The following is a 21,735-nucleotide window of genomic DNA, read 5'->3' as shown; positions in this document are numbered from 1 at the left end:
CAGTTGGGGCTTGTACGGACTCCAAAACCAGCCCTGGATTTGGGATGGATTCCCCACTGATGTTTCTAAGAACAAAGACATGTTGACACGTGTAAGTCACCGGCCCACCATCCAGGTGGGATGTGTCCAGCAGCAGGTTTAAATCAGAGGGGAATTGGTTGCTAATTACAGCAGATGAACCTAAGAAAAAGGAATACCAAACAAAGCAACAAAGTCAGGCTTTATTTCAATGAGTTTCCCTTCCACTCATCCTGGGGCACTCCTGCCCCAGACGCAGCCCAGCCAGGGGATGGAGGTGACAGGGAGATACTGGAGCAGGTCCAGGCTCATCACGGGAGTGTTTCTGAAGCATCTCTGTGAGCAGGAAAGGCTGAGGGGGCTGGGGCTGCTCAGCCTCCAGAGGAGACCCTGACAGGGGACCCCTTTAATGTGATAAATATCTGCAGGGAGGTGTCAGAGCAGGGATCAGGCTCTGACCGGGGGGCCCAGCAATGGGACAAGAGGGACAGGCACAAACTGATGCCCAGAAGTTCCAGCTGGACATGAAGGACTCCTTTGCTGTGCAGTGACCCAGCACTGCCTGCGGAGTCTCCCCACTGGGGATATTCCAGAACTGTCTGGACGCAATCCCGTGCCCTGTGCTCTGGGATGGCCCTGCTGGAGCAGGAGGTGGCACCGGGTGATCCCCAATGGTCCTTTCCCTTCCCTTCCATCCTCCCATTCTAGGATCCTGTGACAGGCGATGCCCACCCGAGGCGGAACCTCTGGTCGGCAGCGCCGCTCCCCGCCCGGGCGGTACTGGCGGGAGGACAGGTGAGGGCAGCCGCCCTCCTGCAGTGACTTCCGGTTGGCGTCCGGCGGGGCCGCCCATCAGTGGGAGTGCTGGCGGAAGTGCTGGCGGAAGTGTTCCTGTCTTGGCACTTCCGGCGGTGGTCATGGTGACGGCGGCGGAGGCCAGGTGGGGACAGGAGGGGACAGGAGGGGACAGGAGGGACAGGAGGGACAGGAGGGCACAGGAGGGGACAGGAGACACCCAGGAGGGCCGGGGGGCTGCGGGCACGGCCCTGTGAGCGCCGGGAGTGTGGGAAGCGCGGGAGAGGCCGGGAGGGCGCGGGCCTGGTGTCCTGGGACAGGCAGCGCTCCCCAGTGCAGAGTCCATGGCTGTTACCGCCATTAAATACATAATTACAGATAATTGCATGTTATCTCTATGTACGGCAGACATTCAGCCAGCTCTCTTGTTCTCAGGGTGGTTTAGATGACCCTTGATTAGGTCAATGGCTCCTGAAGCAGCTGCTTTGGCACAACAAATCTTTTGATTTTCCAACCGTGCCACTTCTGTTTGTGTCCCAAACACCATCAGGGGATTCCCGAGCGGGCCCGAGCCCGGCCCTCGGCACCCTCTCAAGGGGAGATTATTGGCCTGACACCCCTTTCAGAGTGCACTGTAACCTCAGCATGTGCCCCAAATTAATTAGAGTGTTAGAGAATTACAACTGATTACAAGTTGCCCTTTATTTTCTATCCTCTAGAGCATGGGAAGGCCCTTAGGGATGCTCTGGAATCATTTATTCGGTGCTGGAAACACCCAGAGGGTCCCTGTCAGCTTTGTCTGAGCTCCCTCTGCCTTTCCAGCCCCGGGGGTTGAATTCCCCCCTGGAAAGGTCAAGCCCAGGTTTGTTTTTAGAGGCAGCTGGTGGCTGGGCTGGCACCGGGCACAGCACATTGGCTGGATCTCTGCCACTTCCAAATTTAAGCTGGGGCTGTTCTGGGACCGGAGGCACCTCCAGCCCAAGTGAGCTCTTTCCTCAGGTAGGACCTTGTGCTTTCTTCACTCTAAAGTCACTAATGGAGCCTGGAGCTGCTCTGCTGCCTCCTCAGCAAAGCCAGAGTGTTTGCCCCCTTCCTTTTATCCCCCAAATCTGGATTTGGGAATGAACCTCCTGGTTGCTGCCGCTCGTCATGGAAAGGACAATGTGATTGTGGGAGGCTGAAGCTCCAAAACAGGGGGTGTTTGGGGCAGCTCTCGGGGGTTTGGCTTCTGTCAGGAACTGATCCCATCTTTGCTGCCTTTAGTGCACCCTTGACATTATTAACTACCATCTCTGTTCCTTCAGAAACCACTGCCTTGGTTTTTACATCCAGTTTTTGCTTTAAAGGGAAAGTTGTGTTTGGTTTGGTTTGGTTTTGGGTTTTTTGGTGTTTGGTTTGGTTTGGTTTGTTTTTTGGTTGGTTGGTGTTTTTTTGTTTGTTTGTTTGTTTTGGTTTTTTTGTTTTTTTTCAATTGGATAAATGTGATTTATTTTATGGGAAACCTCCAGAAAGTTTCCAGTCACCTGTATTTGCTCACATTATCATTGTTCTTATTTCTGCCCTGGACTTGATGATCTCTGAGGTCTTTTCCAACCCAATCCATTCTATGATTCTGTGAAAATGCCCCCTGTGTGCCCTCCCTCAGCACAGAGGGGAGGAATGAGATGCTCTGCAGTGGCCTGAGCTCTCCCCTCCCTTTGGGTTGTGATTCCCCACGCTGGGCATGGTCCCTGTCCCCGGGATGTGTCCCTGCATTATGTCAGGGGATCACACAGGGAAGAACTTCCCACACAGAGTTACCTCAGGAATGGGAAGCTCCAAAGCACCCTGAGAAGAGCTGTGTACCAACTGGATGGTTTTGTTTTCAGACCTTGTCACGTTTATTTAGAGCTGTTTTTATGTTTTATATCATTGTGTTCCAGCTGCACCTCCAGAAATATTTACTTTATTCAGTTCACTCCTGTTTCAGCAAGTTCAGTCTCTTGACTAACAGCTACTTGAGGGATTCTCTCCAGGCCCCTGATGGACATCTGGAAGAGCCTGATATTTTCCACACTGACCCTGTTCCATGGCATGAGGAGCCTCTGCCATCCCCTCAGCTCCATTCAGGGACACTGAATTCTGGCTTAACATTGTTTTCTGTTTCTGTCCTTTTGTTTGAAGCAGCACAAGTTTTGTGCCCAGAACTTTCCAGTATCTTCCCAGTAAGGACTTGTCTTGCTGTTTGAACTACAAGAGCTCAAACCCTCACCTGCACAAGAAAAGAGGGAAGGGAAGGGAAGAGAAGCTACCCTGAGATTTGGGTTTGACTCTCTGTGTGACCCAGAAGTGGTGCAGGTTCCAGAAAGGGGCTGGGATTGACTCTACTTGACATCAAGCTTTAATAAAAGCTTGGGGTAAATCCAGTGGGAAAATCAGTGGCCTTTCCACAGCAGAAATCCCTCCTGCTCTCTGGCCATGTAACACACTCCCCTGAGGGAATGGCTTAGCAAGGAGATTAAGGCTATGCCTTGGAATCAGAGTCCAATTCCAGGATGAGATTTCAGTGTGTTAAGCAAATAACTTGCACAGAGAGAAAACTTGGAGCCTCCAGAACACACACTGGCTTTTATCCATCTGGATAATACACTGGCTTGTGGGTACTGTGGTACTGGCTGTTCTAGAGAAATCTGAGAGGTTTTATTACAACCAGAATAATGTGGAGACATATCCCAGCCCTGGGGAACTTTCACTCCAAATACAAGAGGGTGAATCTAAAGCAAAATATGGGAAGAGCATCTCTGAACCCAAGCTGGTACATGACAGCTGGCAGGATCCAATGCCAAGTGTCCTGCTGGGATGTTCAGAGTAGCATTTAACTGCTTTACATTGAGTACTGATGTGAACTTTCCCAAGTTTAAATTAAGAGATGAGGAAATCTGTTGAAGGCACTTCTATGTGGGATTAGTTTATTCACAGTCTAAGGCAGAGTTAAGAAAAATAACCTCCCTTATTTTCCAGCCTCTGCTAATTTTCTTCATGGTGCAGTGATCTGTTTCCTTTCATCCTGTGGCTGCAGGAAGACTGTTCAGAAAGGAAGGCTCATGGATTTCACAAGCACAGTGATCATCCCACTGCTGTTTGGCAGCCTGGGCATCTTCGGCCTCTTCCGGCTCCTGCAGTGGATGCGGATGAGGACGTACCTGCAGGAGGCTGTGGTGGTGATCACAGGGGCCACCTCTGGCCTGGGAAAAGGTATGGATCCAAAGGAAAGTCCCAAGGGCAGGGCAAGCAGAGGGGTGTGGAAGGGGCAGCTCCTGGACTAAAGTAGTGATGAGGAGAAGGTTCTTTGCTCTGAGTTTTGAGAGGCACGGCTGGCACTCCACGTGAGTTACAGCCACAGCCAGTGCAAATCTTGCTGCAAGAAGGTCTCATCTGTTAAGGAAAATTGTAATCAGCCTGTATAAACTGGAGCTTATCAAAGCAAGGAGTGAGACACACTGTTCTTGTGCTGTCAGGGGTCTTTTCCCTAAAGCCTGAAAAAGCCAGGAAGTCAAATTGTTTCTCCAAAAGTTCCTCAAACTTTTGCATTCATGTTTGTTGTACTTCCAGCTACCTTGCCAAACTTTCCACTCCTTCCCCTGCCCCTCACCCTCAAGCTCAGGTACCTTTCCTCTTGTTCTAAGGAATTCTAAGAAATTCTTTGCAGAGAGAGTGCTCAGGCATTGGAATGGACTGCCCAGAGAGGGAGTGGATTCCCCATCCCTGGAGGTTTTTAAGATGAAACTGGATGTGGCACTGAGTGCCATGATCTGGTAATCAAAGTGGGGTTGGACCAAGGGTTGGACTTGATGATCTCAGAGGTCTCTTCCAACCCAACTGATTCTGATTCTATGAAATTCAAACCCTTGGCAATATTAACACAAGGGAGTATTTTTTCCTAAGTGAAAACAAAGTAGGGGTCTTTTTCCACAAAGAAAATTTATTCTGTGTTTGAGTGGATACATTCTCTAATTCTGCTTTCTATAATTGCTTTGAAAGCTGCTTGAAGAGAAGACCAGGTGCTCTCTGCTATCAAGGCCTTTGACTATTATGAGTACACTTACAGAACAAACAGAGCTTAGATTGATGCTGGCTTTGCATGTGAGCTTATCCTTGAGGTTCAGGAACTGGCTGGCCAGAGATGAGCTGGTTCTCTCTGCCTGCCACAACCAAAGAGCTGGAGTGGTGAAAGAATTTGTATTCCACATCAAGAAGAGAGGGAATTATGTGTCAGGAGAGCCCTCCCAGCTGGGCAGCTGAAGCCCCACGTGCTGTTGGGTGTAGGGACTCCCCCCTTGTACAGGGAAGTTCCCTCCTTAGTGACCCATTTGCAGGATCTCACACTCCTCCCCTCCCTCCCAGTTATTGATACGCCAGACCAGCTCTAATTACTGTGTGCTCTTAACACCCTTTGTGACCATCCCCTGCCATCTCCTGTGCAAACAAGCAGTTTGTCCCACTGCTCACAGAGGAGACAGAACATGCAATCAGCTGCTGGCTCTGAAGGGAGAACAGCAGCCTGGCCTCCCTTCTTCAGCCTTTTCCTGAGGAAGGGGATCACCCTGATGACACCATTAGCTCCAGGGCTTCCAAAACCTCTGGAGTAAGACCAGGCCCCCCTGCATTAGATGGCACACACGAGGTAACTGTGGTCACTCTTAAGGACAAAAAAAGTCAAAAATGAAGATGCACAGGCAAATTCCACCAGCTGATGGGGAGGGTGTGTAAACAGCTCAATAACTGCATGACCAGCACAGCAGCTGCCTCACTGCTGTCCTGTGTCCTTCACACTCACAGGAGAATGACACAGGGCTGTGACCTCCCTGTAAATCAGCCTGACCACCCCTCAGGAGCCACAAAGCCACCTCAGACCCCTGCCAGCCAAAAGGGATTTTAGTTATCAGCAGGTACAACGTGGAGCTGCTGTTTGTTACTCAGATGCTTACTGTCCTCTCTTCTTTGCTTCCTCCAAAGAGTGTGCCAAGGCTTTCCATGCAGCTGGCTCCAAGCTGGTGCTGTGTGGCAGAGACAGTGAGAAGCTCAAGGAGCTGGTGCAGCAACTTTCTGCTGTGAAGAATCACCGGAAGAACGTGAGTGTGGGAGGAGAACTGTCCTCCTGTGGTTGGGATTTCTGCTCCTGTTGTTACAGCAGTTACAGAATTGCTTGTGGCTTGTTCTGTTGAGCAAGAGGAAAAATGCAACTCTCTGGTTAGGGATAGATGGTGATAAAGGAGCATTGAGCTGGCATGTCATTTCTTGGGAAAGCCCTACAAAAATAAGCCATCTGGAAGACTCTTTGGGTAGGAATGGCAGTGAAACCATGTGAGTGCAATGCCCAGACCCCTTGCACCTGTATGTCACATACTGAGTCTGAAAAAGTGGCCTTCCTTCTGCTGGCTTTCATTTTTAATGTCTAGTTCTGCTGACAGAGGCAAAAAAAGGTATTGCTGGCTTCTGCAGAGAACACACAGGTTAAGTTTGACTTGTTCAGATGCATTTTCTTTAATATTAGACAACTTTAGTACTTGAGGAAGTTCTCCCTTGCCCCTTTCCTGGGCTTGGGTATAAGGAACATGCTACAGGAGCAGGCAAAGACAAGAGCACAGCCTGATTCTGTCAGTATTCCTGCCATGTGGAACTGCTACACTGGAGTTGCACAGGGTCTGGATGGCCCTGCTCCTGTGCTTCCAGAGCTGGGAAATCCCATCAGGAGAGTAAACATCCAGCACAGCCTGAACTGGTGTTTTGCTAACTTTGTGTTGTTCACAGACACACAAACCTCACATGGTGGTGTTTGACCTCTCGGACACCAAAACTGTGCTGAGTGGGGCTGAGGAGATCCTGAAGCACGTGGGCCACGTGGACATCCTGATCAACAATGCAGGCATCAGTTTCCGAGGCACAATTGTGGACACTGGACTGGATGTGGATAAGAAAGTGATGGAAACAAATTATTTTGGACCCGTAGCCCTCACCAAAGGTACCTGTGACCCACTGAGGCCTCTGCAGAGCAGCACAACCAAGCACAGCTTCACTCGTGTTTGTGATTGTACCTGGTGCAGTGCAGGGGGAGAGGGGAGGAAGGTTTTGGGTTATGGAAAGGCCTAAGGAGGTGCTTGGGCAGGACTGTGTGGGAAGTACCTGATCAGAGAGGATTCCTTGTTCCATGTCCTGACTCTAGTCTGGCAAGAGCTTGGGAAGAGATCCAGTTCACTTCAGCATCCCTGAATGCTCTGAAAGCTTTGATTCTTGACAGCAGCAATGGCAGGACTGTTGTCTGAATGGGTCTTTTCTGTCCTTTGCTAGCACTTCTCCCCTCCATGATCAAGAGGAGACAAGGCCACATTGTGGCCATCAGCAGCGTTCAAGGCAAAATAAGCATTCCTTTCAGATCTGCATGTAAGTACCTCCAGAAGAGATGGGAAAGACATATTTGGGGCACCAGGCTGAATAAACACTTGGCTCCTGCTTCCACATTTAGCTCTCCATGGAGCTGGCTGCGTGCAGGGAAGGCAGAGCTGTGCATCACCCTCAGTGTGCTCACAAATCATCTCTCAAATCACTCCCATCATCTCTCAAATACAAAATCTTAGTCCTGTCCTGAGGTTGTTAAGAGATGGGAAAGCACAGTATGTTTTGAGAATAGCTTGATAATCCTTTCTTAACACTTGAGAGTCGTTATGATTCCATAATTTTATGGTATTTTATCCTTGTTTGTCTGGTTAATCTATAAGAAAGTAGGAACTTCTTGTTTTAATAAGTTATGAAGTGCCACAGTACAACCAATGCCAAAATAAAAGCCTGAACAGTCATCTTGATTCAGGAAATTCTTCATGCTAAATCAGTTATGACAAGAAATACCAATGAGATTACTGGAAAAGGCCTTTTGAAAGATGGATGAGCTAAGAGGAGAGTGTTTAACACACAATACTGTAAATACTGAAAATAAACACCAGAAGGACAGGGTGATGGCAGAAGATGGGTTGGGCACAATGCTGAGTCAGGGAAACCCTGCAATGTCTTAGCCATGTGGTCTTGTAGGTCATGTGGGTCCAGGAAGTGTGTTCTGAAGAGCTCCCAGAGCCCTGGCCTGGGTCCTCACTGTGTGCAGCCTGTGCTGAGCTCGTGCTGCTGTGGAGAGGTGGTGGCAGTGACCAAGAACATGGGAAGGGAGCAAGGAAAAGGAGTCACTCAGCCATTTAATGGGGGAAATCCTGCCCTAGGCCACACTTCCCTGCTCCTGCCTGCTTGTGAGATCTGGTTTGGACTTGTGTGCAGCCAAGCTCTGAACCTGCTCTGCAAGTCCCCAGAGCTCTGCACCGTGCAGGGACTGCCAGCTCTGCCCTCCCCAGCCACAGCCTGTCTGACCACACATTTCCCACGCCAGCCCTTGGGTCTCCTTTATCAGGAGAGGGAGGCAGCTTGGGTTCACTCTGGAGTGCTTGGCAGGGCTGTGATAGTCAGCTCAGGATCCCAGCCAGCTTCCAACTTGAGTTTACATTTTACTGTCCTAAATTGCCTCTCACGCCCACTACCTGTTGCTGCCATTCATCAAACAAAACCAAACGTAGAAAATGGAGAACAGCTGCTGGGTTCTTGCTGAGAAGTGGCTTCATTGCAGTGAAAAAGCCATTTAGGGAGTGAATGTTCCTTCAGCCACGCTCCTTCTCCTTGGTGCACAGTCCCTTCCCTGTTTTTCAGATGCTGCCTCCAAACACGCTACCCAGGCCTTCTTTGACTGTCTGCGAGCAGAGGTGGAGCAGTATGACATTGATGTGACAGTTGTGAGCCCGGGGTACATCCAGACAAACCTCTCTCTCAATGCTGTCACAGCAGATGGGTCTCGCTACGGAGGTGAGATACAATTCTGTATGCAAAGCACCTCACTGAGTTACCACAAAGTGTGCTTGCAACACGTGGCCTCTGGTGGGGACACAGGTTGGCAGTGAAGGATCAAAAACCAACTTTGGATGCAGGGTAGGAACAGTAACCCCCAAAATTTATCCTTCCTAGACAGCAACTATTGCCTTCTGACCCAGCCCTGAGTTACACCTGCCTGTGCTCCCATACACAACGGGAGTAAGAACCAGTGCAAGCAGCCATGTACAGTTAGAGAACTCCTGGAGGGTACCTAAGTGTGGGTTTTCCTGCTGGTGTTGGTGCTCACTGGGCTTTCCCTTGGCAGTTATGGACAAGAACACGGCCGAGGGACAGACGGCGGCCGAGGTGGCTCAGGTGGTTCTCAATGCAGTGGGACAGAAGAAGAAGGAAGTACTTGTGGCTGGCCTGACCCCCTTCCTGGCTGTTTACCTGAGGAACCTCTGCCCCAGGGTCTTCTTCACCTTAATGGCATCTAGAGCAAAAAAGGAGAGAAAAGCAAAGGACTCTTAGAGCTCAGCTCCCCTGCGCAGACCTGCAGGGACAGGCTGAGGCCCTGCAGTTGGCTGGGACATTACTGGAGGTGCTCCTGCAGGAGAAAACCTTTCTCAGAATGCTAAAGTTTACTATTGCATGGAGAGTGGGAAGTGGTTTGCCCACACTGGTGGAAGACAGCACCTAAACCTCACCTGGAGAAGGAAGGGTGCTTGGACAACGGGGGAGAGCTGAGGCTGCAGGGGAGGTGACTCAAGGGACTGCAGCCAGGGAGGCCCCTGTGCTGGAACACCCCTCACCTCACTCCAGGCATGCTCAGATTGACTGGGCTGCTACAAATAAAACCCACCTGCTTTGCCTTCACACAGGCAGATCTTGGCTTTCCCCACACCACAGTCCCTGTGAAATGGAGTCCTGAGCTCTTGGGATCAGTGTCTCCTTCCCACCCCTTCCAATCCAATCCAGAACATGCTGCTGGAAGTGGGAAACTTCACAGACCTTCTGCTTGTTAACATGCCAAGTCATCTGATATGTTAAGCTCAAATCCACTGCCAATTTTAAGAGAGTAACTGATGTACAGTTGAAGTTTATTTGGCCTTTGTTTTATGTGTCTGAATCATGTCTTACTGACGTACAGGGACTCTGAGCTCTGCACAGCATGAACCCCCCGCAGCAGGGAAGGCAGGAAGGCCCTGAACAGGGAGAACAGCACAGCCAGGTGACAGAGCACACCTGGCCCACCTGCAGGCCTGGAGCACGGAGCAGGTGTGGCCCCGTGGATGGCAGGCCCTGCCTCCTGGATGCAGAGGAGAACCTGTGTGTGGGATGGACAGTAACCAGACAGCCCCCTAGTTCTCATTGCTTCACACCAATCACAGATGCCAATTAGGATCACATTCAGAGGGGAATGATACCTGGCTGTTGATGCTTCACAGGCTTCAGGCAGTGCCATATTCCATTCTTTGCCTGTTCTTCTCATGTGAGGGATACCAGCACCACCAGGAAAAAGGAATTGCTGCACAGAGAGTTCAGTAAGGACAGAAATAATCGTTTTTTCACTTGTAATGAAAATAAAGCCTACTAGTAGGAAAACCAAGGTCCAGACCCCTGCTGCCACCTCCATGCACTTATCAGCGTTTTCCATGTCCTGCCTCATGTTCTGTGAGTGATCATCTGATGACAAATAAATTACATTGCTATGAAATTACTCCTTTGTTCTACTCCAGCTCCTCGTAGCAGGTAATGTTAGAGGAAGGGAAGGCAGGAGGGTTTTATTTTTCTTTCCATAAATCCCTTACAAAAAGGTGCCAGGACCACAGTTTTGGTGAAGGAACTAAAAGCCCTGAGAATTACTCTGCATTGAGTGAAAAACAGCAGGGTCCTTCAGGGCCTTCTGCGGCAGTAATAGTAGCTGTGGTAGATGTGCCACTGGCTTCAAATCCATCCAGCAGACAGGACTTTGGAAACATGTCAGGATGGAAGGGCAGCTTGCCCAGCCTGGCCTAACCACAGCAAGATGAAGTAGTTGCATTTCTTCTCCTCCTCTCTGCCAAGGCAACTGTACATTGTTGCTATAAATAGATGCTCTGGATCCCAGCTTCTTTTAACCTTGGAGGGAGAGCTCAGCCACTGTACAAAGGGCCGTTGCCACCCAGAAATGTCTCTCTGCCACTCGAGCTTCCTCCAGCCCACGGGCCTGCTCAGGTCCAGCTGCCTGTGCAGGTGCTGAAAGCTGAGAACTCCCAGCAAACCCAGTTTGCCCAGCACACCCAGACAGGCTCTGTGTGCTGCTCACACCAAAGCTGCCTCAGCAGAAAGCACAAATCAGAACCATGGAGGCTGGAGGCCAGCACAGGGGGAGTTCTTGGTGCCTGCTGTGGAAATTTGGAGAGATGCAGATTGAAGGACTCAGTTTGGTGCCTGAACTCGTGAGACACCCTGCCAAGGTCTGTGTCAGCCTCAGAGCTCAGGCTGCAGCTGCCACTGGGGCAGGAGCACACCTGTGCATGGGCAGCTTTTACTGCAGGCTTTGCTCCTGGATCCCAACAGCTGAAGCTGTGCCAAGCTGGCCCTGCCAATGCCACGCCTGTTTTCCATCTGGTAGGAGGAGATTACAGACAGCCAGTCCCTATCTCTAAAAGTAACAGGCAGATCTGGCAAAACAGTAAATAACTCCCATTGTAAGAACAAGATTTTGAGTTTAGAGCTAAAAGATGAATTAATGCACAAGACTGAATTCTGAAGTTTCAGGTGATGCAGGTACAAGATGCAGTCACGAGATGCCTGGCAGCAGGAGCAGGCAGCTCCAGGAGCAGGAGTGCCAGGCAGGAGCAGTGGAATTGCACTCAGGGCACAGCACAAAGGGAGCACAGGTGGCCTCCCACCTTGGCACCCTCAGCTGCACATGGAACAAGACACTTCAGTGGAGACATCCACCCTAACAAGAACTGAGCAGAATGTGTAGCTGGAAACTTACAGTGGGCAGAGGAGTCGTGGCTGGAGGTGGCAGGGCTGGGACACCCTGACCCCAGCTATCAATGTTTAAGCAATTACTGAAAAGGATCAGCCTGAGGTAACAACTAAGGCTCCTCCAGGAAACATAAGGAAGAGGGAAAGCAACACCTGCAGCTGTTCCTTCAGCAGATGGTTGCTGTGAGGTAACACAGGCACTGCTGCCTTGTGCAAGGGACAAGAGGAGTGTCAGGTCTGTGTGTGAGAGGGAATAATAATTACCACCACTGCAGCAAAGCCTCCACCCCCTGGAAGCACAGCAGCAAAGGAAACTGTGATAATAGTGACAAGAGAACAAAAGCATTTGAAATTCTCATCCTTTAATGGTCAATGATAACTTCTGGCTGGTTCTGTGTAATACAATTAAACAATATACTTAAATGTTTCCAAAAAAAAAAAAAAAAAAAGAAAGCAGCTCTCACCCCCCCTCTTTCTATTGCTTTATTTCATTGACATTCCGCTGCTGGATTGGACTCCCCTGGCCTAACATACTGATTCTCGAGCCACCACACATCCACATCTCAAGTGTAACGAAGAACTGAAAAACCTTGGTGCACCAGTGATGTGTTATTTGAAAAATAACAGCTCTATTAAACCAAATCCTTCCCAGTCTCCACTGCTTCTCAAAGAGGAAAAAACAAAATGTTACTGTGGGAGTCTTAATACACTTGTCTTTGTGGGTTTCTCTCTTCCCTGCTGAAGTCATACAGCATAGAGTTCATAGATCTTCTTTACACAGTACACCAGGGCAGCGAGTGCTATCGTGTTGTGCAGTCTCTTTCTGTGCAGGTCGTCCTTCCTCACCAGCACCACGGGGGTGGACGAGGTGAGCGTATGCAGGGGCAGGCGCGACAGTTTATAGGCATCGTACTCCACCTGGTACTTGCAGCAGGGATCGAACTGCCACGAGATCCCGTAGAGGGTGCAGCAGGCCACGCTCAGCACTCCAGCAGGCAGGGAGATGTAGTGAGAATAATCTACTGGAAGTGCCAGGGGGGTGAAGAGGCAGGTGGTGCCCGCCAGCACGGCTGTCTTGTGCAGGCAGTTCCCCACCGTGATCCATCGCGCCGTCTCGTCCCCGATGCGCGTGGGCTCGATCACGATGTACTTGTACTGCGCTTCCAGGGCCTGCTCCAGCTCGTACTCAAACTGGTCCTGAGCATTCTCCCCGTTGTAGATCTCGTGCACAATGTAACAGTCCGTGGAGGACAAGGTGACCCTGTTAACGGGAAACTCGGAATTAAAACGACAGAGTTAAGGACGGGCTGTTTGCCCACCCGGCTGTGAGAGTGCCCCGAGTGAGGGCAGCCCCTCAAGGTCAGGCACTGCCTCTGCTCCACAACCAGCAGCTTTTTCAACTCAAGCTTCATTTCACATTACACCTGCTGTACAATAATTCATCCCAAAATAAGCCAATGTGTTTCTCTTACCTTTTCCTGACTTGGAGGATATAAAACAACTTGAGAAACAGCATCTTGTTCACAGTCCTGAAATGGTTCCCCACACTGATACCCAAACAGTTTCTTGGGAGACACTGCAAGTGTCACTCACAGCTGAGTGACCACAATGCCCCACTGAAAAAAACCACACAGACTTGAGGAGTTTTCCCAGAAAACAAGACCAACAGCTCATCCATCGAGAGGACAAACTGCACTGGAAGGTTTTGAGGGAGGCAGCATCTCCAGATGAATCCATTTGCTTTCTCCCCCCAGTAATCACCTCCTTGCCACTGATGCAGCCTTGCTATTTAGTCCTCCATAGCAAACCCTACCTAGTCAATCCATAGCAAATCCAACAAGGATGGCCAACAGACGTTGCTGAAAGGTGAAGGTAGCAGAGCACTCAGTTCATTGCAGAACAATTCACTCCCTCTCCTGATGTAGGATGCAGCAAAGAAAGGTTTTTAACTCAGACAGGCTTGAGCAGTGCAGAAAATGGTGCTCACATTACCTGGGAGCACATTCCTACTGACAGGGGGTCATGGGACTTTTATTGGAGCAGAGCTTTTAACTACCTGAAGTCACACCAACTTCCACCTTCCCTCCACCCTCCTCACCACTTAACTGAGCTGCATTCATGTACAGACTGCTAGGAAAAAGGATTATGACTGTTCACCTGCTCTGAGAAAGGGTAAAACCCATCCCTTAGGACACAGCAAAATCCTCCCTTCTAAGCAGAAATGAGCATTTCTGACATCCTTGTGCTTAACCAGAGCAAAACTGAGCACGTGGCCTCTTAAGGATAAAAATATCTCCCAGATTCCTTTAGCAGAAAGAGAACAAATCACACACACATTTGACCTGATCACAGCAGACAAAACAGCCTCATCCCAACAGCATCTAGACCCTCCTGACATCAGGAGGAAAAGACACTGCTGATGTGGAGAATGGAACGAGCACTTTTGGCTCCATTAGTACACTGGTACTTATGTGCATGGACTGGAAAATAAGGGAGAAAAATACACATTCACAAGCTGCTGTTGCCAAACATTATCCTTAATGTGCAGCTCCACTCGTGCTGCAAAGGGGATTGAGCAGTGGCCAGCTGTAATCAAGAATATTGTTAATTACAAGCTGTTGCCAGAAGTAGCTGCAATTGTAACAGCAGCAAAAGTCCACCGGCAGGACCCGAGAGGCACCACCCTCTCCCAAAGCAGAGTAATAAGCAATTCCATTAAAAGTCTGGATGGAATTTATATAACCCACAATGAAAACTCAACTTACAAGGTAGTTATTGAGTTCTCTGCAGTGCATTTCCCCCTTGGACTGTTCATGGGTGGAAAGGAAAATAAAAGTCCCCCTGAATTCTGTGTGTGCCAGGGGCTTCTTGGGGGACATCAGCCTGTCAAACGTTGTTTGGGAAATCACCATTAACTCTTTCAGCACAGGGTGTGGTGGGCTCTGAAGTTCTGTGGTGAATTTGAAGGTACTTAGAGAAAAAAAAAGGAGTTTCTAAGAAGGAACCAGCTAAGCAGGTGTTACATTAAGGACACTGCTGGTCGTAGCTTCTGCCAAGGACTCTTTTTCTTGATGTTCCAAGTACAGCTTCTCTCAAATCAAAAACTCCAGTTTCATTCCAAAGAGAGGCTCGAGGTAACTCTGCACACCAGGACTGTGAGAAACCACTTTCTAGGGCACAATGACTTCATGGAAAAGCTACTGCTGAAAGGCATTTCCAGCCTGGAAGCAGACCCAGTGCTAACACAGCCCTCCAGGTGAAATTTGTATCTCCTACCAAGGAGCACTTTCAGTGTTTTGTAATAATTAGGAACATATAGATGGGTCTGCAAAAGAAATAAGAAATTTAACCAAGAACTTCCCAGAGGCTCAGGAACAGCTCAGTGGTCTTGTCACTCCAGGATCTCCTGCCAGCACTGGGAAAACACTGAAGTGAGGCTGTTCCTTCTCTGCCTGTGCAGGAGCTGTGGGAACTGAGCCTCAAACTGCAGGAACTCGGTAACTACATGGCATGGGATTGTTCCAGGCTCAGTAACAGGACAGGTGCCATTAACCCCTCAGCCTCCTTTCTCCTTGCTCAGATCTTGCCTGTTCTTCCCTCTGAACAGCCCTTTTTGCTTTCACCACCATTGCCAAGCAGAGCCACACCATGAACACCTGTCAGAGAGCAGGAATCCAACAGACTGGCCACAGGCAGCACTGTCCAGCTCTGGAATCTTCTGGCTTGCCAGACCCTGGGGCTTTGTAACAATAAAGTCAAGAAAAGCACAATCCCCCTACGCCACAACAAGCAGAATTTGAAGTATGTTCTGCTGGAAAAAAACACCACTGAGAACTAAGCTGTACAAAGGTCTCATCCCTGAAAAAGTCTGCCCTCCTCATTGCTGTTTCTCCAAATTAGTCCTCTAAAATCCAAATAAACGTGAATCACAGTGCTGAAGCTGCAAATGGCAAAACAGACAATTCAAAAACAACAGCAAAGAATGAAAAATTAGCTGCTCAAACAAGAGGACGTGTCAAGGATCAGCAAGGCTCCATTTCTGTGGGTTATCATGTACTATTTGCACACAAGAACTGGCTGCCCCAGAGCAAGAAAAGCTGACAAGTGGTTTGATTTCAGCTGATACAGAAATAGACAGAGATGAGGTCCCTGGGGCCGGGGAGGTTCAGCCGAGGGGGAGCCAGGACCTCCCTGCACAGAGCCAGCCTCTCTGACACAGCCTTTCAATGCACACCAACAAAGCCAGGCAGAGCAAAGGGATTTGCCTTTTGGAGCTTGTCACCCACCCCCCAGCCACGACAAACACAAATGCAGAGCTGTGCAAGCAACTCTGGGCTGGCATCCACTCCTTAGCAAGTATGGGGACTTTGTATAAACTCCATTTTACTTGAAAGAATAATAAATAACCAGAGAGCACCAAGTTCCAGAAGATATAAAATGCTGCCAGGTGTTCAGAACATCAGGCTGGTTACTGGACAGACCAGAACCTAAAGGCAGTTCACAGTATTACTCAATCAAATTAATTTTCATGATCTGTCTCCCCACCCCAAAAAGAAGGACTAAGTTAACAAGTTGTCCAGCTGTTCTGTAACAATAATTCTGGACCTTATATCCAAATATTTGTTCTATTGCAGCTTCAGGCTGTTTATACTTGAGAAATTTTAGTGTCTCATTCCTGGTGCCAAGTGAGTGCCTGGATGGGGGAATGTGACAGAACTCTCAACTATTTGGGACAGCAAGATGTAAATCACTTAAAAATCACCAGTGTCAAATTTTGGTATTGCCAAAGTTATAATTAAGGAATCCATTGTTAACAGGGCTGCAGCAGCCAGGAGGGGCAGAAGTGTCTGTGTCAGCCACAGGACAAGGTTCAAATTACATTGGGATTGTCTTCCTAACATGGGAATATCAGAGAGCACCAGAGAGAGGGGCTGCAAGTGCTGAACAGCAGCAGCTCCAGCAGTTCAGACCCCCAGAACCATGGAATGGTTTGGGTTGGACGGGACCTTAAAGATCATCTCATTCCACCCCCTGCCATGGGCAGGGACACCTTTCACTATCCCAGGTTGCTCCAAGCCCCGTCCAACCTGGACTTGGATACTCCCAGAGCTGGGACAGTCACAGCTTCTCTGCCCAACCTGTGCCAGGGCCTGCCCACCCTCCAGGGAAGGATTCCTGCCAAAGTTCCAGCCCTGGGAGCAGCTCCATCTCTCTGCCTCCAGCTCAGAAGTCCTGCAAACAGCAACTTGCCTGGTAAATGGAAGTTTCGATTGGATAGTCTATGGATGGGGACATAAATAATGTTCCAAAGAGGAGGCACAATGTCAGTCCATGTGAAATGACTTTCAGCTTTGCCAGGAGCCAAGTGGCAAGAGGAGAAACAAAGGAAGAGAGTGCTGAGGACAGGGCAGGTAAAACACCCTGGGAGAACCCCCAGCATCCTCCTGCCACTGCTCACCTGCAGGGAGAAGGGCTGAGCCTCTCAAGTTTGTTCCTCTCAGCCTGTCAGTCTGCCAGACAGACTTTTGGTGAGGGTTTCAAGTCATCCAACCATCTCAGTTCTGCAAAATCACACTTAGAAACAACCTCAAGCTGCACAAAGTGCAGGTACAGTTCTGGGCAAAAATAAATTCTTTTTGAACGCCCCTATAACACACAGGTCAAGTTTTGTTAAAGTTTTTTTTAAAAAAAGAATATTCCTGGGCAACAGGATTGCTCAGAGCACCAAACAATCAGATGAACTGCAAAGGAAGAGCAGTTTGATTAGTAGTTAAAAAAATAAGAAAGGAAAGGCTTGCAGCAGTGTGATAAGATGTGTCACAAACAGCACACAGAGTCTACTCCAGCAGTGCAAGAGGGGCTTTGTGCTGGTTGTGCAAATGATCTCAGAAAAAGGAGATTCCAGGTGGCCAGAGCATGTCTGGGGGCACTGCCAGCCTCTCACCAAGCTGGAGGAAGCCAACAGTCAGGGCATGACAAATTCAAACACTAAACTTCCCTGCCTCCAACCTAAATCCTTCCTGAAACTTAATTTAATTTCAAGATTAAGGAACGAGCCGTGGACTGGCTTTAATTCTCAGTGGAAATATTCCACCTTCAAGTCGTATTCACCAGAGTGTTTCTACTCAGATGGTGCATGGAAAGCACTGACATGTCCCAGCTCAGACACCTGGGGAATTGTTTCTCTGCTGAGTGTCCTCACAACCCACCAGGCCCAGGGCTGTAAGAAGGGCATCAAAGCAGGGGAACAACAGGAAAAGCTTAGCAATAAAGCAAGACCTTAGTTCAGAAGATACACCTTAAATACAAATAGGAAAAAGGACAGGAGAACATCATCAAGAAGCCTCAACAAGGGACCAGAACATTCCCTGAACACTAAAGAAAACATCATAAACCATAACAACAAACTGCAGCCCCTGGACAACGAGGAGGTGTCAATTTAAGTCAACTAATGATTAGCCAGGCTGATGGAAGTAGGTCAATCATTGCTGCAAGCAGAGTAGCAGAAATCTGAGCAGTGCAGGTAGTGAGGGCTCTGTGAGGGCACAGAGGAGCCAGGGCAGGCAGCGGTGAGGACATGAAAGCTGCTCTTTCCAGAGTTTGTCAGAACATCTCCCAGGGGAACAAACGACATGCTGTCCACTGCCTTTTATACAAAAACACCCAGCACAATCCAGTGTCTGTTCTGCATGAAAAAGTTGTTTTGGTCTACAGATCAACAATTCCCTTTACACAGTCTCCATTAAAGAGTTTATCCAGAATGAAGAAAAACAAATATTTAGTTGGTTCCCTTCAGTGTTTTTGGGTTTTTTTTTGTTTAATGTTGTTATTTCACCACCAGAGCCAGCTGGAGTTCACAGTCAACATCCTTTGAAATTCATGTCCTTACATTCACTCCTAGTGAGGAAAGCACTTTCTGACCAACTACAGACTTCTCTGTATGAATAAAGCTGTTTATGAAGGGATTCAGTCTCCCCAGATACAGTTTTATATATATTTTTAAATGAAAGCTGCTCTAGTCTCACAGCAGACAGGATTTTATTCAGCACTGAGTCTCCTCCCACCACCTCTGACACAGAGATGCCTTTTAGACCGTCTGGCTGACAACTACAAACACTCCTTGGAGCAGCTCAGTTGGGAGGAAAACTGGATCAGCATATCCAGTTCAAAGGAACGTGTCTCTGGACAAGAATCCCACCCAGAGTAAGAAAACTGTTCAGTCTATAAAAAGCAGATGTCATCATGTGATGACACCACGTCTGTCAGCGCTGCCCGCACCCAACCTGGGCTGCAGCACCAAACCAGACAGGCAGGTGTGGCCTGGGAGCAGCTCTGATGGAGAGAGGCAGAGCCCAGTCATGCACATCTCCTGCTCTGCAGCTGCCAGGAATCATAGAATCATAGAGTGGATTGGGTTGGAAAAGACCTCCAAGATCATCAAGTCCAACTCTTGATCCAACCCCACTGTGATCACCAGCCCAGGGCACGGAGTGCCCTGGGCTGGTGATCACAGTGAGGTTGGATCAAGATGTGGTGGATTCTCACTCAGTGCCACATCCACAGAAACACAGAATCATAGAATGGATTGGGTTGGAAAAGCCCTCCCAGATCATCAAGTCCAACCCTTGGTCCAACTCCAGCCCCTTTACCAGATCATGGCACTCAGTGCCACGGCCAAGCTCAGCTGAAAAACCTCCAGGGAAGAAGCAGCACCTCCCTGACATCACCCCAAACCTACTGGAATTATCACTCCCTGTCACACTTGGACAGTGACACCTCAAAAACCACCATTGTTTAATGGAGATTGTGGATTGCTGCTCAGGGCTGGATCTGTTCTCTTCCATCTCCTTCTCACTGGCAAAGGAAAAATAATAAATGCAGCAGGTTCATGAAGGGACTCGTGTTTATGGATATTATTTCATCCTAAGATCAAGAGCAATCACAGCTTTGAAAACAAGATCACCTCAAACAACAATTACATCATTGTACAGTTCACAGATGAAGTTACACTGTTAGAACTCACTTTTAAGTCTGCGTCAGTTTTCACCCTGGAAAAATAATTTTTATTCAAGTCATTAAGTGCTATTTTCCATGATTTTTTTTATCCTTTCCCTCCTGCTGGGAGGACACATGAAAAATCCCCATGAAAACTCCCCACCTCCCGTGCTGGGGCAGTGCCAGCTCTGGGTGCAGAGACAGCTTTGCCCCTGTGGTATTCTTAGTTGTTTATGTGAACCACAGTGATGCAGAAATTCCATTGGCTCTTCCAGTTCAATTACTTTTGAATTCCCTGATCACAGGCAGCATTCCTGCAACTCATCTTAGCGCCAGAATTTTAAGGGCTACTTGTGGCTCTCCTTTGACTGTGTAGATTCCACACCATCAAAGCAAACAGTGTTGAATTACAGCGAGGGAACAAAGCGAAGGAAAAGCCACAACAAAAATTAAGAGGGGATATCACGGTTTCTAATTAGAGGGATATCAGAGTTTCGAGGTGAGGCAGCAGGACAAAAGAAAACTCGGAGAACGCTGCAGCAGCTGCCGGTTACATCAGTCAGCCCTGGGGCAGGGCAGGAAAATGCCAACGTCAGGCACTGCGGGATAAACCCAGACATTTTCGGCAGGTGGAGAACTGTGCACACAGGTTTTCATGTAGTTCATGTCTTGAGCTGTGCCAGGGGAGGTTTAGGTCGGACATTAGGAGGAATTCCTTGACAGAAAGGGCGATTGGAAGGGGCTGCCCAGGGGATGGTGGATCACCGTCCCTGGAGTGTTTCAGGGCTGGGAGAGGCACCGAGTGCTCCGGGCTGGTTATCGAGGGGGTGTTCGCTCACAGGTTGGACTCGACGATCTCAGACGCCTTTTCCAACCTAACTGATCCTGTGATATTTCCCTCTTGTCTCTTTTCCCCATTTTAAAGCTAACGATGCCCAAACCTCCCCCGCCGCTCCGCGGGCAGTGCCGGAGCCCGTCCCGGCGGCGGCTCCGGGCGGTACCGAGTCCCGGCACAAGGAGGTCACCCTGGAGGACTCGCCGCTCCCTCCCCGCCTTTAAAAATAGCCGTGGACGGAAGGAGCCTCCCGGGGCCGGCCCTCCTCCATCTCCGGGCCGCCAGCGCCGCTCCCGCCGCGGGCAGCGCCGCCGCCCTGGGCCCTCAGCCCGCGCTGACCTTCCCGGCCCGCGGCCTCCGCCCCGGGCCCGGCCCCGCCGGGCGCCCCCCGTCCCTCTGCCCGGCCGCATCCCGCCCCGCCCGGCCGCGCTGCCCCCGCGCTGCCCCCGCCCCGGCCGCGGTGGGTGCTGCGGTGCCGCCGCCGCCGCCTCACCTGTCCCGGCCGCCGCCGCTGCTGGTGCCGCCGGGGCCCCCGCGCCTCCTTCCCCACGCCGCCATCTTGGACACACTCGGCTCGCAAATGTCTCCGCCGGCGGCCCGCGGCCGCGCCGCGGTGCCTGATGGGAGATGTAGTGCGCGGGGCGGCCGCGGCCGCGGGGAGAGACGGGGCCGAGCGCGCAAAAGGACTACAGGCCCCGCAGTGCCCCGCGATGCCGCACGGCCGCGGGGGCTTCTGGGGCGTGTAGTCCCCTGAGTCGGAGCGGGGGCGGTGGGGCCGGGCGGGCACCGCGGCGGGACCCCCTGGAACACCCCCGGGAGCAGCCCCGGGAACACCTCCGGGAACACCTCCGGGCACCGCCGGCGGGGCGGCCCTGCAGGGCTCGGCTCGGCCCCGCCGCCCGGGTTCTGCCGCCGGAGCGGGCCGGCCGTGGGAGGAGCGCGGCGCCGAGTCCCGGCCTGCCCCGCGGCCCCGCCATGAGGGCCGGCACCGCTCGGCCGCCTCAGCATCGCCTCGTGTTCCTGCTCCGAAGCAACCAGGAGGTTCCCTCCCTGCAGGATCCCCTCGAGCAGCGCCTCGCAGAGAGGAGAGGATGGGCGGTTTGGGCTGAATTTCGCCCCTGTAATCAATCCCGAAAGAGGAGCAGGGAATGGGGAGGTGCCCCTGCTGCGTCTCTGAGGAGGAATAAACCACAGAATCACGGGATCACTTAGGTTGGAAAAGACCTCTG

At 50.3% G+C, this 21,735-nt stretch overlaps 2 protein-coding genes across 4 annotated transcripts; one reads left to right on the top strand and one right to left on the bottom strand.

Moving 5' to 3' along the window:
• The first annotated feature begins 885 nt into the window (after positions 1-885).
• Positions 886-10,739, top strand: DHRS7B (dehydrogenase/reductase 7B). 3 transcript variants are annotated; one of them, XM_071571275.1, is made up of 7 exons: positions 886-958; positions 3,872-4,047; positions 5,809-5,924; positions 6,604-6,814; positions 7,141-7,233; positions 8,536-8,688; positions 9,020-10,739. In XM_071571275.1, the coding sequence occupies exons 1-7, from the start codon at positions 936-938 to the stop codon at positions 9,223-9,225; spliced, it is 978 nt and encodes a 325-aa protein (XP_071427376.1). In that variant the 5' UTR covers positions 886-935; the 3' UTR covers positions 9,226-10,739. The 3 variants fall into 3 exon arrangements, with proteins under 3 accessions (XP_071427376.1, XP_071427377.1, XP_071427378.1); XM_071571276.1 differs by having other exon boundaries at positions 918-958; positions 3,814-4,047; XM_071571277.1 differs by lacking the exon at positions 886-958 and adding an exon at positions 1,694-1,812.
• A 1,279-nt stretch (positions 10,740-12,018) lies between these two features.
• TMEM11 (transmembrane protein 11) lies at positions 12,019-21,083 on the bottom strand. Its single transcript, XM_071571401.1, has 2 exons — positions 21,000-21,083; positions 12,019-12,937 (listed from the first exon to the last, which is right to left on the bottom strand). Exons 1-2 carry the CDS (start codon positions 21,062-21,064, stop codon positions 12,421-12,423), a joined length of 582 nt encoding a protein of 193 aa, XP_071427502.1. The 5' UTR covers positions 21,065-21,083; the 3' UTR covers positions 12,019-12,420.
• Between the last annotated feature and the right edge of the window lie 652 nt (positions 21,084-21,735).

Source organism: Pithys albifrons, chromosome 16 (genome assembly GCF_047495875.1).
Source record: "Pithys albifrons albifrons isolate INPA30051 chromosome 16, PitAlb_v1, whole genome shotgun sequence".
Classification (NCBI taxonomy): domain Eukaryota; kingdom Metazoa; phylum Chordata; class Aves; order Passeriformes; family Thamnophilidae; genus Pithys; species Pithys albifrons.
The sequence above is the reverse complement of the archived record's forward strand: the minus strand, read 5'-3'. Positions and strand labels throughout refer to the sequence as shown.

Coding starts and splice junctions, on each gene's coding strand:
- DHRS7B (XM_071571275.1), top strand. CDS start 936: ATGGTGACGGCGGCGGAGGCCAG. Junction 959..3,871: donor GTGACGGCGGCGGAGGCCAG/GTGGGGACAGGA, acceptor CTGTGGCTGCAG/GAAGACTGTTCAGAAAGGAA. Junction 6,815..7,140: donor ACCCGTAGCCCTCACCAAAG/GTACCTGTGACC, acceptor GTCCTTTGCTAG/CACTTCTCCCCTCCATGATC.
- TMEM11 (XM_071571401.1), bottom strand. CDS start 21,064: ATGGCGGCGTGGGGAAGGAGGCGCGGGGGCCCCGGCGGCACCAGCAGC. Junction 12,938..20,999: donor AGCGGCGGCGGCCGGGACAG/GTGAGGCGGCGG, acceptor TCCCGTTAACAG/GGTCACCTTGTCCTCCACGG.